The sequence below is a fragment of the Neophocaena asiaeorientalis genome, unplaced genomic scaffold, assembly GCF_003031525.2.
Source record: "Neophocaena asiaeorientalis asiaeorientalis breed wild unplaced genomic scaffold, Neophocaena_asiaeorientalis_V1.1 scaffold65, whole genome shotgun sequence".
In the NCBI taxonomy this organism is placed as follows: Eukaryota; Metazoa; Chordata; class Mammalia; order Artiodactyla; family Phocoenidae; genus Neophocaena; species Neophocaena asiaeorientalis.
This window is the reverse complement of record NW_020173215.1, coordinates 6,540,182-6,557,343: the sequence shown is the minus strand read 5'-3', so window position 1 is coordinate 6,557,343 and position 17,162 is coordinate 6,540,182. Positions and strand designations below refer to the sequence as shown.

The following is a 17,162-nucleotide window of genomic DNA, read 5'->3' as shown; positions in this document are numbered from 1 at the left end:
CCACCCTGCCTCCTCCCTCTCCCCCTTCCCCCCGACCAAGCTGCACTGCAGGCTGGATCTTCTTCCAGACCAGGGGTCAAACCCGTGCGCCTGCAGTGGGCGTGCAGAGTCCTAACCTCTGGACTGCCAGAGAAGTCCCCTACAAGAGTGAGTTTTATTTTGATGGAATTACAAATAAAAAGTCCTCGTTGATAGTAGAGAGAGTATTTTTCCCTGAGGTTTCTTGAGGTTCTCTGTAACTTTTAAACTGAATGTGCAAAATTTAAAAATTCATGAAAAGAAAAAAACATTTCTGAAAAGAATTGGTCACCTTAGGAGAATAATAGAGAACCAACTCATTTCCCTGATAATTGGTAAATTAAGGTATATGTAATTAACTATGAGGTAACCAAATAATTGATAAGGGAAGTGGCTTTTTTTAAAATCAAAGTATTCCAATTAATAAATGAAAAAAGAGTATAGAATTAGAGTATCAGCATTTTGCAACACTCAATATAATAGACACAGACATTAAGCATCAACAGCTGCTTACACCACAAAATGAGCAGCCAGACATTATCTGCTTCCTATACTCTTACTAAAGAATGATAAACTGAGTTTAATCAAGCCTCTAGACCTAGTTGCCAATTTGCAGGCAAAAATGCTAAAGTGTACCAAATGAATGCAAACAAAAATCTAGACTGTGAGAAACTCTACAGGTAAATAGCCCAAGTTCTTCAATAGATAAATTATAAGGAAAAGAAAAGGATGAAAGGGAACTTATAGATTAAAAGACACTTAAAAGACCCATAAAATAAAAGAACTGAAGTGTCCAGGGATGCATATTTGACAGAAGGAAGTAATCACTATAAAAATCAGGATAATGATAACTACATAGTAGGAGGAGAAAGGTCTTCTGATTAGGACACGTGAAAGTGGTTTGTGGGTTGGGTGCTAAGTTCTGAGCTGGGTGGTCAAGTTCTATTCAAATGTGTTAGCCATTTAATAAATGTAGTAAGCTATGCACTTGCTTTGCATGATTTTCTATATTTTATTTTTAAATGAAGAATTTTATTAAGTAAAAAATAGTACTGCTTTTTAAAAATCTGCAATTCAGGGAATTCCCTGGCAGTCCAGTGGTTAGGACTCCGTGCTCTCATTGCTGAGGGCTGGGTTCAATCCCTGGCTGGGGAACTAAAATCTCACAAGTCACGTGGAGCGGTCACAAAAAAAAAGTTATATATGTTAAAAAAACAAAACAAAACTGCAATTCTTTTTAAAAATCTGAATCATTAAACATGATCAACATTTCCCCCACAATGTTCTGCAGAAGTTAAAAATACTTACTCCACAATATTCAAGCATGTGAATAATTTCTTCTTCATAAACTGTCTGTGTATAATACTGCTTTTCTAGCTCCCTCCAATTAATCGATTTACTTAGCACGCCCTGAAATAACAAACTAAATTAAGATCAAATCACACGTATAAAGCATGTTGTCCAATAGTTTTTATTATTATTACTGTGCAGAAAAAAATTAACAAAGCAGACTTGAGATTTCCTATCTTTAAACAAGCCTGCTTGTGAGGTTGGCCCTTGCCTAGAGTCTGGTAACTTGACTAGTAAACAGTTCTTTACCCTGATATAAAACTTCCAAAATGATAAAGTGGGTCACTGTGCCTAAACTGCTTATACAAACAATGTAGTTTCTACTGAACACCTGATTTCCTTCTGGAATTTAGTACATGCTAGGCAGAGGGTGCCTAAGCGACTGACCCCTGATATAAACCCTGGACTCCTAGGCTCAAATGAGCTTCACTGATGGACAACACTTTGCATATATTGTCATAACTCATTGCTGAGGGAATTAAATACAACATGAGAGACTCCACTGGAAGTTTATGCCTGGTTTCCTCTGGACTTTGCCTTGTGTGCCTTTTCCCTTGATTGATTTTGTAGTGTATCATTTTGCTGCAATAAGTTTTAGTTGTGAGTACAGCTATATACTGAGTCCTGCGATTCCTTCCAGTGAATCACCAAGCCTGGGGGTGATTTTGGAACTCTGCAAACAATTACCGTTAATTATATATAATTATCTAAACATTAATTGCAATTAAATTACCGTAGTGAAGACCCCAGATGCTGTGGACCAAGACAGACATGGAATCAGTGGCATGGGCTTAGGCCAGCTGGATACTGCTAAGGAAGCCATCTGTAACATGATAACAGAGAGATTCAGTTTAAAGTTTACATTCACCAAAATGAAAAATATTTAATATTAAGAAGTACTTTGTATAGTAGCTGATGAGATAAGACATGAACACAAAGTCTCTTAAACACTCATGAGAATGTCTAGCAAACTCTCCAAATTCCCCAAACCATAAAACTCAACAATGACATATAACTGCCCCCTAAAAAAGCAATAAAATGTATTAGGAAATTTTAAGTACCTTAAGACCCATCACAGAAAGCTACTTTCTACTGATAAATATAGAGCAAACATGCTGGGATGTAGATGCTGGGCAGTAGGCTAAGCACACTCATTATGTAAGTGACCTGCTCAGAGCAAAATCTCAACCATAAAATCTCAGGCTTTCGAGGTTGACTGAAAGATGTCAAGAATTTGGTGAACTACAAAGCAGAGTATAACTGATATAAACTGATATAAGATGATGTAATATGTTTAGAGAAGGGAAATGTTATTTTTGGCTAGAGGAATCAGAGAAGGCTTCATGAAATGGTTGAGTCTTTTAGGTGAAATGAAAGATGGGGTGTGGTCTTCCATATAAAGGAGACAGTATACTCAAAGGCAAAATGGTGAGAAACACAGGGTCTGGTAGGGAAACAAGCCAATATATTTCAGTTACGCTGGTCAGTAGGGCACATGTGACCAATGGGGGGTAGGGGAGATAGGTAGGGCTAGGAAGATCGATCAGGATCAGATTAGAGGTCGCTTTGTTCTGTAGATAATGGGGAATTAATAAAGAGACCTGAGCAAAGGAGTGTTATTGTCAAGTGATTCAATGAAGCTAAATAGTATTTTATAACATTGATTAGAGAGGGTGAGATTTGAGGTAGGGAAACCAGTTTATAGGTAGTAGTCCAGCTGACAGTTATAACACCCCGACCTAGGTCATAACAATGGAAACACTACTAGTTAGGAAAAGAAATCCTTTCCCACTCTTCAGTTTCATTGTCTTTAGTTGTTTTGAATTTGAGTTTTTGAAGCTAATCTTATTAGTTTCACTCTTTGGTAGTTGTTTTGAATTTGAGTAAGGTTTTACACTTAATTTTATAATTCAAATGACTTACACAATATATATATTTTAATGTACTGTATGACTAATATGTCCAGAAAATGAACCAGAGCATGTTCCTGGCCCTCACTGAATCAATTGCTTTATAGAGAAAACAGACTGCTAGACAAGTAATCACAGTAAAATGAAATAAGTACGTGTTATTGAGAAACGAAGTATAGTCTGGGATAAGGCTGGGAATCTGGAAGAGTTTCTCACAGGAAGTAAGCTCTAATCTGGAAGCGGGAGGACAAGCTCTTATTTGGCCAGGTGAAAGGGAATGAGGGGGCACTAGATGGGTGCCAGCACCTGGCATTGCTAGTGTCCAGTTCAATAGCAAAACCTGTGGAAGGTTTTAAGCAGGAGAGAGCAGAGATCAGATTTAGGAAGACCACTCTAGTTAACAGTGTGGAGAAAAAGCCTTAAGAATAAGGTTAAGGAGTGAAAAGACTAGACAGAGAAACCAATTAGGGGCTGTTTTAGTACACTCTAGAAAGCAAAGGTAAAACAGGTTGATGGAGAGAAGAGATAAAGGAAAAGTGTTTTCCAAATTAGCTATCTTCACCAATTTAACAGCAAAATAAGGCATTTATAGTTGACACTTGAAGTTAAGTTTATAATCAACTTTTAATAAAATATTAAATCTAACACCTGAGATATAGCTGTGGAGTAAGTAGTATAATCAGTGTTTACATGAATCATACGAAAAATATCGTTACTTCATAATTGGAATGAAAATTTAGAATCTGTTTCTGCTTTTACCAAAACTAAAATTAATTCTATACCTAAAGTGAATTTTTAAATAAATAGATTCCCTAGATCTTCCCCCCACCTCCCACACTGTACAACCCCTTTCAGTGCTCACAGCCCACAGGTAAGGAGACTGGGCAATGGTTCAAGGCTGCAATTTTCTCTGGCATGCGTACACTATGAGACTCCCACAGAGGAGGATGTGCCATAAATCCATTACCTTGCTTGATTCCCTAGATTTTATTAACATAACCACAATTAAATATCAGTTAAAATGAAAATGCTTACGTGTCCTCCCATGGATATTCCGGTCATTCCTAGAGGTCCATAACCCTCCCTCTCTAGCCAGTGCAAGAGAGCTGCAGATTCTAAAACAAGAGCTCCTCCCATCACAAAAAGATCAGACACGTTTTTTAAGCTGGACCTTCTAGCCTCACAAAACAAAAGAGAAAATTATTTATTTTATGTATTTACATTATAATATATGCAAATTTACAACAGGCAGCCAGAATACATGTTTTTCCTTTAAAGGACCAGATAGCTAAGTAAAACAATGGAATAAATGGATGGAATTGGAATGCTGCTAACACTGTTCTGCATATTAATCACCTAAAACTTATTTTTTAAAAAAGCTGTATCTAGGGACTTCTCTGGTGGTACAGTGGTTAAGAATCTGCCTGCCAATGCAGGGGACATGGGTTCGAGCCCTGGTCCAGGAAGATCCCACATGCTGCGGAGCAACTAAACCCATGCGCCACAACTACTGAGCCTGTGCTCTAGAGCCCGTGAGCCACAACTACTGAAGCCTGCGTGCCTAGAGCCTGTGCTCCACAAGAGAAGCCACCGCAATGAGAAGCCCACACACCACAACGAAGAGTAGCCCCTGCTCGCTGCAACTAGAGAAAGCCTGCGCACAGCAAGGAAGACCCAACGCAGCCAAAAATAAATTTTAAAAAAAAAAAGCTGTATCTGCTCTACAACATATAATTTTCCTTGAGTTTCAACTACCAAACTATTTTGAAGTCCAGAAAAGAATGTCTTATTTACTTGATATAACTTAAAACTGTTAAAATATGTATGAGAAAATAATATTTCTATACTGTCAATTTTTCATTAAATTACCGTGATTGATATAAGGAAAATTTATAGTTGTCCCTTCTAAGAAAAAAATAATTACAATAGAACATAAAGCACATTTTTTTAAAGCAGAGTAAAATAATTCACCTAATACTAGGCATTTTTCACAGAACTAGAGCAAAAATTTTTTTAATTTATATGGAAACACAAAAGACCCCAAATAGCTAAAGCAATCTTGAGAAAGACAAATGGAGCTGGAGGAAGCAGACTCCAGCTGATTCCTGTAGTATACTGTAGCTATACTACAAAGCTACAGTAATCAAAACAGTATGGTACTGGCACAAAAACAGAAATATAGATCAATGGAATAGGATAGAAAGTCCGGAAATAAACTCATGCACCTATGGTCATTTAATCTATGACAAGGGAGGCAAGAATATACAATGGAGAAAAGACAGTCTCTTCAATAAGTGGTGATGGAAAAACTGGACAGCTACATGTAAAAGAATGAAATTAGAACATTCTCTAACACCATACACCAAAATAAACTCAAAATGGATTAAAGACCTAAATGTAAGACCAGGTACTATAAAACTCTTGGAGGAAAACATAGGCAGAACACTCTGACATAAATCACAGCAATATCTTTTTCTATCATCTCCTAGAGTAATGGAAATAAAAATAAACAAATGGGACCTAATTAAACTCAAAAGCTTTTCCACAGCAAAGGAAACCATAAACAAAACAAAAAGACAACCCACAGAATGGGAGATAATATTTGCAAACAAAGCAACTGACAAGGGATTAATCTCCAGAATACATAAACGGCTCTTACAGCTCTGTGTCAAAAAAACAAACAACCCAATCAAAAAATGGGCAAAAGATCTAAATAGTCATTCCTCCAAAGAAGACATACAGATGGCCAAAAAGCACATGATAAGATGCTCAACATCACTAATAATTAGAAAAATGCAAATCAAATCTGCAGTGAGGTATCACCTCGCACCAGTCAGAATGGCCATCAGCAAAAAGTCTACAAACAATAAATGCTGGAGAGGGTGTGGAGAAAAGGGAACCCACCTACACTGTTGGTGGGAATGTAAATTGGTACAACCTCTATGGAGAACAGTATGGAGGTTCCTTAAAAAACTTAAAATAGAACTACCATATGATCCAGCAATTCCACTCCTGGGCATATCCAGAGAAAACCATAATCTGAAAGGATACATACACCCCAATGTTCACTGCAGCACTATTTACAATAGCTAAGACATGGAAGCAACCTAAATGTCCATCAACAGAGGAGTGGATAAAGAAGATGTGGTATATCTATCTATCTATCTATACAATGGAATATTACTCAGCCATAAAAATGAAATAATGCCATTTGGAGCAACATGGATGGACCTCAAGATTATCATACTAAGTGAAGTAAGTCATACCGAGAAAGACAAATAGCATATGGTATCAATCATATGTGGAATCTAATTTAAAAAAAGATACAAATAAACTTATTTACAAAACAGAAACAGACTTACAGATATCAAAAACACACTTACAGTTACCAAAGTGGAAATGTGGCGGGGGAGGGATAAATCAGGAGCTTGGGATGAACATACACATACTATTATATATAAGATAGATAAACGGGACTTCCCTGGTGGTTCAGTGGTTAAGAATCAGCCTGCCAGGGCTTCCGTGGTGGCGTAGAGGTTAAGAATCCCCCTGCCAATGCAGGGGACACAGGTTTGAGCCCTGGTCTGGGAAGATCCCACATGCCACGGAGCAACTAGGCCCGTGTGCCACAACTACTGAGCCTGCACTCTAGAGCCCACGAGCCTAGAGCCCGTGCTCTGCAACAAGAGAAGCCACCGCAATGAGAAGCCCGTGTACTGCAACGAAGAGCAGCCCCCACTTGCCACAACTAGAGAAAGCCCATGTGCAGCAACGAAGACCCAACACAGCCAAAAATAAAAAAATAAATAAATTTAAATTAAGAAAAAAAGATAGATAACCAACAAGGACTTACTGTATAGCACAGCAAACTCTACTCAATATTCTGTGATAACCTATGTGAGAAGAGAATCTAAAAAATAGTGAATAGATGTATTTGTATAATTGACTCACTTTGCTGTACAGCAGAAACTAACACAATGTTGTAAATCAATTATACTCAAATAAAATTAAAATCTTAAAAAAAGAAACAAGGCAACAACAACAAAAAATAAAATAAATAGCAATGTAAAAGAATTCAAATAATACTAGGTTCATGTATTACCGAAATCTTAAATGTTGCTTATTTTCACAAAATACATAATTTATGAATATAATGTTAGAACATTTTTATAATACATGTTTTGATTAATTTAAATACACACCAATTCAATTGAAACTTTCTGTTTTAGAAACTGATTTTATATAAGTACATTTCTTTATAAGAAGCACTTAAATATATATTTTTAGAATCCAGAACTATTCTTATATAATTATAAAAAATATGATTTTATTACTAAAGTGACCAAGTTACAATCTATTTTTTTAAGTCTTTATTGAATTTGTTACAATATTGCTTCTGTTTTATGGTTTGTTTTGTTTTCTTTTGTTTTTGGCTGCGAGGCATGTGGGATCTTAGCTCCTTGACCAGGGATGGAACCCACACCCCCTGCATTGGAAGGCAAAGTCTTAACCACTGAACTGCCAGGGAAGTCCCTATAATCTATTTTTTTTAATTTAATTCACATAAAGACATACATAGTTAGCTCCTATATGAAACCTTGCCAAAGTGTACAAAAATTCATTTTGTCAATGGTTATTTATTATACAACCATGTAGAATAATTATATGCAAAGATCCAGGTACCACAAGAATGCAAGGGGCCCAGAATTCTGTTTTTCAGAAAAAATGGTTAGGCTATCAAAAATTTTAAGATGGCTGAAAATTCAGTATAAAGACTGGAAAATGAAGATAACACATACTTACATTTGGTCCTTGGGTTTCCTGCAGCCATTTAAGAATGTGGGTCAAAGAGAAAGTTTTTAAATAATTAAACACACTGTGTCTCAAAACACATTAACTTAAGCAAAATAGTTAAACTTGAAGACAATTTAATGCTGAAATAACTATTTTCCAAATAGGCTGTTTAGGAGTTCTCAGGTTTTTCAACTTAATTATTTTTCTTTTTTTAAAAAGCTTCATTGAGACATAATCACATACCATACAATTCACCCATCTAAAGTGTACAATTCAATATTTTTAGTAATTCAGCAGGGTTGTGTAATCCCCAACTTAATTTTAAAATGAAGTTTATTGGTTTCTTTTTTCACTTATAAAAAAATCTAGAAAATTCAGAAAATCATGTTAGAAGAAAAACTATTTTATCTACAGACAACCATACTAATATTTTTTGTATTTCTTTCCAAAATTTTCCCTTAGGCACAGTTTCTAAATAGAAAATAATGGATTTTCTATTTTAGGTTTTTTGCATACCTATGCCATACCATAGAGTTTTATATCCTCTTTTTGCATTATAAATACTTTTCATTCATTACTGTAAACTTTTAAAATAATAACTGTTAAAATTTACTGCATCCTTATTATTTACCAGTATTAACTATTCTAATACTCTGAATAACCTAAGAGATTATTCCCATTTACCAAGGAAAAGTTGAGGTACTAAAAGGTTAACTAACAGGTTCAAGGTCATACAGGTAGTAAAGTAATAAACATAACACAACCAACTGTACAACATTCCAATGCTATGAACCACAATTTACTTAACCATTTTTCTATTGTTAGACATTTAAGCTATTTCTAATGTTTTACTATTATAAGTTATAAGCTATTAAATATATTTCCTCTTTTCTATCATTTTCTCTTTTCTTAATATTTTATCCTTAGAATAAACTTCCCAGAATCAAAATGTCAAGGGATGTGAGATTTTTAAAGGTTTCTGATGCATATAGTAAAAATGCTTTCCCAAAGGGTTGAACTGATTTTCACAGTCATCAGTAATAACAGTGCCCATTTCACAATAGCCTTATGACTACTGTGTTTTATTTTTTAAATCTTTTGTAACTGCTCTTTTAACTTTACATTTCTCTTATTACCAGCAACGCTGAACATTTCTTTATATCTGCGCATCAGTTTCATTTCTTCTTCTGGGAATAGTCTGACATAATCTTGAAAATTAAGTTAAGAACTGTTCTAAACCTCAACTGATACTTAAATGTAAATGTATTTAAAACATGAGGGTTTCCTTAATAAGTCAAACACTTGACTTATTAATATTAAAATCCAGTATAAATCTCAAAAGAAACAGAAGAGTGGTTTATCTTCATTATACAACAGAAGCAAAATCCTTAAATTGCCTTTTAAAAAGGCATGAAACAATTTTTCACTTCTTTTCATTCTTGCTCCTTAATTCTTAAGCATTTTCTGAACTGACTAAATTTAACTGGTTTAGAAAAGCTGGTTACTATCATTCCTTTTGATGACTAAATCTATAAATAAATAAGAGAAAAGATTTCTAGGTATCACAAAAGGATATAATAAGGGTTTTCTAACAGCAAAGAAGCCATTCGGGCTTCTTTAATCATAGGACGAGCCATTAGTGTTCGTCGTCTCCAGTAATGCTGAGGAAAGAAAAGATGATGTACTTAAAGAATATAATAAATAAATTAGGAGTGTGGGATTAACACATACACACTACTATATATAAAATAGGTAAACAACAAGGACCTGCTGTATAGCATCAGGAACTCTACTCAATATTCTGTAATAACCTATATGGGAAAAGAATCTACAAAAGAATGGATATATGTACATGTATAACTGAATCACTTTGCTGTACACCTGAAACTAACACAATATTGTAAATCAACTGTAGTCTAATATAAAATTAAAATTAAATTAAATTAAAAAATATAATAACCACATCTGTTAAGGAGAGTAACTTAACAAATTAGGGATTAAGATGTTATAATAAAGTCTTACATGATCTCCTGTTCCAGCAAGATGAATGCATACGGGTCTATATTTGCTGTTCCATTCTTTAGGCACAATAAATTGGAACCTATTTAAAATAAAAGACATCAATGAAACTAAAAGCCTTTTAATACAAACTTTGAATTCTTAAAAGTTTCATAATTAAATTATTTGGGAGAAAAGGTCATTCAGAATTTTGACATTCAAACTGTAATTGACTTGCTGTTTTCCATGTCCTGTTGGATGAAAGTACAGGTGCTTTATGGCATGATTATTCATCTATAAATTCTACTTCAATAGATATTAGCAATGTAGAATTGTGTATTTAAAATACCATGATCATTTAGTAGTTTAAAAAAATCTGAGTTTTCAGGCACTGATGAATTTTCATTATCATTTATTTATTAAAATGCATTAAAATTCTGTTATAATGGTTATGGGAATGTAATAAACATAAACGTATGTTTTGGTAGAAAAAAAACTGTAATTGACTGATTAAACTAATGTTTGCCCAACTGGCAACAAAGATACTGTAAATTTGCTTGGTGTAACGGTATTAAAAATTCAATTACAATATAAGCACAGAATTTATTGCAATCATTTTTACCTTATTCAATACCACAACTTTATATATGAATAAAGAAATTTTCTTTTTTTTTTTTTTTAAATTTTCTTATTTTTAAGGACATCAATATATATGATTAAGTCCTAGAAAAACAATTCTTTAGATAGCTCCACTTCTCCTTGCAGGAATAATGCTTGGCTGTACAAGCTGTTCATATCAATAATATAGTTCATGTTATCTTTTTTTCAACTTGGAGTGTATAACAGGATTTGATTTATTAAAACTTTTATGTTTGGAGGTAAAAGCAAACCACAGCAGAAAAAACATAGTCTTCTCTATTTCTCGTCTTCTTATCGTAGTATCTTGGTCCTCTCATTTAATGTTTTTTCCTATATGACTTCTTTTTTTATCATTGTAGTAAAATGTATATAACATAAAATTTACCATTTTTACCATTTTTAAGTGTACAGTTCAGTGACATTAAGTACACTTACATTGTTATGCAATCACTACCACCATCCATCTTCAGAACTTTTTTATCTTCCCAAACTGATTTACTTCTCCTTTCAATTTCCTTAGCAGTTGACATTTTGGAATTATTATCACAGTAGAACAATGCACTCTGCCAGCTCAAGGTTTGACCTTAGGCGGTTGTGTTCTCAGGCAACATAAACCTGAATTCTGAGCTTACTTTGCCTGGGCAAGGGAAAATATCACTACTTATCTATTGTCAATAAATTGTTGAATAGAACATAGACAAGAAAATTTAGGATGGTTTAATGATTATATCTGTTTTGTGCTCATGAAAACTAACTCTTAATTTTCAGTCTCATAATCAAAACTACCAACGTTAACAACTCTGCTTCATTTAGCATTCCCAGCACTGTCTTGCTTCTTGAAATTTTGAAGATTAAGCTGATAACAACTTAAGTTCAAATGTATACTAAAGCTCTGTATTTTTACTCCGTCCCACCCCACATTTAATGGAAAAATGCTAAATAATTACTGCAATTAATAATAAGTAATTTGAAATAACATGGCATTGATATTATTGTAATTGTATAAGTGAATGTAAACAACCTACTACTTTAACTTTCTGAATAAAAATACTTACCTTGCAATAACAGATTCAACTGGCATGATATCAGGCACATAGTGGGCCATGGGGGAAACAAAGTGTCCATCTAGGATCTTACAGTCTGACTGCTCTTCAATCTAAAAAAAAGCAAAACCAAGATGCATACACAAGGACAGTGGTATCTAGGTCTATCATAGATGTTTTCTGTTTAGAAGTTCCATTCAATTGTAACTTTTTTTAGTGCCTACTAAGTATCCTTTTGCCCCATTCTGCTTTCTAAAGGCTCCTACACACACTTTATTTCCTTCTATGTTCTCTACTTGAGTCAACTTGGGAAAACAAACTATAAGTAAACCTTATTTGTACAATGACATACAATAACAAAATAAAAGATTTGTTACAAGAATTCAACAATATAAATATAAAAACAATTTACAAACAAATTATAATTTACCACAATCAAATAAGGGTTGACATTATATATGTTAGAATGGCTTGTTTTCAGGTAACCTATTGATGAAATGAGTCACGTCAACACATTAAATAAGGAGAAATGTGATAGTTACATATGTAGCAAAGGCATTTACTAATATTCAACACCTAAGTTTTTTTTTCCACCTCAAATAGTTATTTTTTTAAATAAAAAAATCTTTATCAGGCCAATAGTCAAAATTAAATTAGCAGTAAAGCATCACATATTTTCATTAAAACCAGAAACAAAAAACTGTATTTTTAGAAGCTAAATATATCAACCTCTTTAAAAAACACAAATACTAACCAGTTGTTTCAGCATCATTTATTAAATAATCCACACTTTCTTTGCAAATGACTTAAAATACTACTTTATCATGAAGTAACTTTCCATAAATTTTTTGTAAAATTATTTTTTGGAAAATAATTTTACAAATTATTTTCAATCATTTATCAGGTCTCATTAGCATATCATTTATTTCTAAACCAGTGTCAGGCTGTGCTGATCATACTGTGCCTTACAATACCCATTGATATATGACTGAGATCGTTTTTACTTACCACTCTTCCTTTTCAAGTATTCCTGATCTGACTGTACTTCCCAAATATATATTTGAGTTCTTCCCAAAATAATTTTAGGATCCTTTTATGGACCTTGGCTCTAAACGGAATATTTTAATTAGGATTGCATTGCATTTTTTGAAAACGGTAAGGAGACCTAACGTGTATAATACGAAGTTTTTAATCCAGGAAGTGTTTACATTTTAGTCATCTTTGTGCCTCCTACAGTTTTTTTTTTGTTTTTTTTTTCTTTTGCCTTACGCGGGCCTCTCACTGTCGTGGCCTCTCCCGTTGCAGAGCACAGGCTCCGGACGCGCAGGCTCTGCGGCATGTGGGATCTTCGCGGACCTGGGCACGAACCTGCATCTCCTGCATCAGTAGGCGGACTCTCAACCACTGCGCCACCAGGGAAGCCCCCTCCTACAGTTTTAAAGTTTTCTTTTATCTATTTTAGAAGAATTATTTGACAAAGGAGGCAGCACAAACTAATGTGAAAGGGAATAATAATTCAACAAATAGTGTTGGGATAAATGGCAATTTGGTAAGAAAAAAACACTTTCAGAGCCATATATAAGACAGATTTTAAAATTAAGCAAGCTACAACTCAACACTAAAAAGAGGAATAACCCAATTAAAAATGGGCAAGGGTTTCACAGATATTTCTCAAAAGAAGATATACAAATGGCCAATAAGTACATGGAAGGATGCTCAACATCACAGTCATTAGGGAAAGACATATCAAAATCACAGTAAAATATACTTCACACCCACTAGGAAGGCTAGGGCAAGTAGAAATATTAGTAAGAACGTGGAGAAATTGAAAGCATTATACACTGCTTGTGGAAAAGTAAAATGGTGCACTTTGGAAAACAGTTGACAGTTTGTTAAAAATTTAAACATACAGTTACCATGTGACTGAGCAATTCCACTCCTAGATATATACCCAAGGGAAGTGAAAAAAATATATCCACAAGAACACTAGTACATGAATATTCATAGCATTATTATTCATAACAGTTAAAAAACAGAAACAACTCGGGACTTCCCTAGTGGTCCAGTGGTAAAGACTCTGCCTTCCAATGCAGGGGACGTAGATTCGATCCCTGGTCAGGGAACTAAGATCCCACATGCCGCAGGGCAACTAAACCTGTGCGCCCACAACTACTGAGCTTGCACACCTCAACTAGAGAGAAGCCCGGGTGCCGCAAACTACAGAGCCCACGCACTCTGGAGCCACAACTACAGAGCCCACGCGCCCTGGAGCCTGCGTGCCACAACTAGAGAAGAGAAAACCCGCATGCCACAACTAGAGAGAAGCCCTCATGCCACAACAAAAGATCCCACATGCCTCAACGAAGATCCAATATGCCGCAACTAAGACCCAATGGAGCCAAAAAAAAAAGCAGAAACTCAAATGCCCATCAACTGAATAATGGATAAACAAAATGTTGTACATATACACAATGGGATATTATTTAGCCATAAAAAAGAATGAAGTGAAAAAAAAAAAAAAAAAGAATGAAGCGGTGGTACATGGTACAACATGGATGAACCTTAAAATTTTGCTAAATGAAATAAGCCAGAAACAAAAGGCCACATGTTGGATGATTCCATTTATATGTAATGTCCAGAATGGGTGAATCCACAGAGACAACAGATGAGTGATTATCAGAAGGTGGGAGGCTGGGGAAGTGGGAGGTGACAGCTAATGGGTACAGGGTTTCTTCTGGGGGCAATAAAAATGTTCTGGAATTAGATAGTGATAGTTGCACATCTTGGGAATGTAATAATAAAAAACAACAACACTGAATTGTACATTTTAAAAGGGTAATTTTTCTGTATTTGAATTATATCTCAATCTTTAAAAACTGAGAGTGAGAGAGCAAGAGAGAGAAGGTGGGGGAGAAGAAGGTTATCTGTAAGAAAGCATTCTAAAATCCTAACAGTAATTCCTCCTTGGGAGGAAAATGGAATTAGGAGGTGGAAAGTGGCATAAATTAGAGTTTTGATCTTTACTTGGTATGTTTTAAATTTGTTCAAGCCTATGATTTTTTAATAGGAAAAAAACAGAGAAAATGGAAATATTTAGCAAAATTTGAGGGAGAAATGTTCTAAATCCAGAAGATACAAAAGGAACAGCTATGTGGTATAGAGGAGGGATTTCCAATTTATAAGATCCTGTTTTTAGCAGTGAAAGTCTTTTGAAAAATGAAATCTGCTAAAGGCATCCAATATATAAAAGCGACGAAAGTAGAGTTACTGTGGTTGAAGGCCATGAGGGATGTGAAGCCTACCCAGCTGCAGGCCCTCCCCTACAGCGCTTCAAGTATCCAATTACATAAGCCTAGAAGTGTTTTACAGGAAAACATGGCTGCTTAAAAACAAAATTATTTCAAATATATTTTCTCATATTCTCTAATTTTATAGCATTTTCTTTCTACCCTTCTCTCAGCAATTAACTATATCCCATAACATTTCCCTGATGTTATTTAACAGTTGTTTTGCTAGTAACTTCTCATGTGCTGATTCTCTCAGTAGAGTACTTCCCTGTATTACTTGTAATTCTTCTGAATGTTGAATAATTTAACTCTCTTGAGCCTAAAGATAAAAGATGAGGCTCAAAAAGATCCATCCCTAAATATTTTCTTGTATTTAGTTAAGTATTAAATATATGCTCCCATATAAACATGTATATAGTTACTATAAGCATTCAGTTAGGGTACATAACAGCATTTAAAAAATATTAAATGAAAAATCTATATTGTACTCATGTTTTAGAGTTTATTGTTATTATACTCCAACATTCAGCCCACTCTTGCCACACAGTATATAAAACCTGAATTTCTATAATTGCATTTCTTTCATCTGAATACCTTATCGATGTATATTGGATAATCACTTGAAACCAGATTCTGACATCTTTCTCGATTTCCAATAATCTTTCTGAATTCAAAGAGTCTATTATGGGAAGGGGGGAAAAAAAGAAAAAACTTCAGTATTCCCATTATATTGAGACTGATGAAAAGTAATTAAAAATTAGCAAGTCCAGTTCATAAACTATGTTAAAATTTAATTTTAATAATTAAAGAAAAAATTAGGCTTTGGTTTTTTTCAAGCTTGACATTTTGTCTCAGAAAAAACATGAGAAATATCATTGCTCCAAAAGTAATTAACATATTCAAGACTCAAAATTAAAGGCACAAATCCCTAAAATTATTTTTCACAAGTTCAAATACTTCCATGAGCTACACTATATCACAGTTTTACAGTCATTACAAATTCAAGTTACCCAAGAAAGTTTAGTCCCTGAAATCTGTAATGGATAAAAAATTACCAAAGTTAAAAATCTATGTCTGAGAGCTCTTTATTTTTAAGTCTGAATTACTTTTAAAATAGTTCAATTTATGATTATATGGGTTAAAACTTAAGAGCAATAATTAGATAAAAGAGAAAAGGAAATAATTTCTTTCTTATATAGTTAATGCTTAATTTACCAATCACTTTATGTTTAAAGGACTTTGTAACTGAAATGAAGTTTCAAATGTTTACTAAAACAAATTTAGAAGAGGCATTCAGAAAAAATGCTTACCTTTTGAGATCCTCTGGCCTTCCCCATCCTCTGATAAAAAGTTTTGTAAGGAGAAGTCTCCGATATAGAATATCTAACTTGCTCACACCCATTAGTAGCAAACAAACATCTATAAAACAAAAATTTAAATGACTTTAAAACATTTTATTTTACTCGGCAGGTCAACTTTTAACCACCTCTACAAATATCAGGTAAAAATTAAACATTGACCTACTCTCTTGGCAACTTTTAAATACACAACACAGTATTGTTAACTATAGTTACCATGCTGTACATTATATCCCCACGACTTATTTATCTTAGAGATCTTAAAAGTACTCATTACAAGAAAAAGAACTGTAACTATGTGAGGTGATGGATGTTAACTAAACTTATTGTGGTAAACACATCACAGTATATACATATATCAGGTCATTATGTGGTATACTTTAAAATAATACAACATTATCAATTATATCTCAATAAAACTGGGGGAAAATTTTTAAATGAGATTAAACTAGAACTTTGAATGTATTCTCTTGGAAATAAGATACAAGATACAGGAAAAAGAACTCAGATAAAAGTAGAGAAGAAGTAGAGCCCTGAGCTACAGTAAACTCTGAATTCCTCTAGGGCAGGACCTTCCCATCCTCAGTACAGTGACTGACAGTAAATATTCAATATTTGTTGAATAGGAGTGGCTAATACCTATGTAGTACTATTTTATCTGCCAGGCACCATTTATAAACTACACACACACACACACACACACACACACACACACACACGTACGTTCTTGCTTAAACCTCCCAACAATCTTATGAAGATATAGTA

At 34.1% G+C, this 17,162-nt stretch overlaps 1 protein-coding gene and 1 non-coding gene across 6 annotated transcripts in view; both read right to left on the bottom strand.

Annotated features, from left to right (window-relative positions):
• The window catches only part of ABHD18 (abhydrolase domain containing 18), a 34,799-nt gene that overhangs the window by 8,832 nt on the left and 8,805 nt on the right, over window positions 1-17,162 (bottom strand). For 2 of the 5 annotated variants that reach the window (XR_003003305.1, XM_024745068.1), the window contains exons 2-10: window positions 16,350-16,458; window positions 15,634-15,718; window positions 11,765-11,865; window positions 10,095-10,173; window positions 9,649-9,733; window positions 8,082-8,109; window positions 4,314-4,452; window positions 2,102-2,191; window positions 1,327-1,428 (exon numbers count right to left, since the gene is read on the bottom strand). Coding sequence is in view for 4 of the 5 variants with exons in the window: in XM_024745068.1 (XP_024600836.1) it covers window positions 1,327-1,428; window positions 2,102-2,191; window positions 4,314-4,452; window positions 8,082-8,109; window positions 9,649-9,733; window positions 10,095-10,173; window positions 11,765-11,865; window positions 15,634-15,718; window positions 16,350-16,441 (801 nt within the window). In the remaining variant the exon portion in view is untranslated. Of the gene's footprint in view, window positions 1-1,326; window positions 1,429-2,101; window positions 2,192-4,313; window positions 4,453-8,081; window positions 8,110-9,648; window positions 9,734-10,094; window positions 10,174-11,144; window positions 11,347-11,764; window positions 11,866-15,633; window positions 15,719-16,349; window positions 16,459-17,162 lie in introns of those variants that run through there. The other 3 variants (XM_024745070.1, XM_024745071.1, XM_024745072.1) reach the window with 2 other exon arrangements.
• On the bottom strand, window positions 4,114-4,250 carry LOC112399827 (small nucleolar RNA SNORA42/SNORA80 family). Its single transcript, XR_003003321.1, has one exon. It is a non-coding gene; the product is annotated as a small nucleolar RNA SNORA42/SNORA80 family (small nucleolar RNA).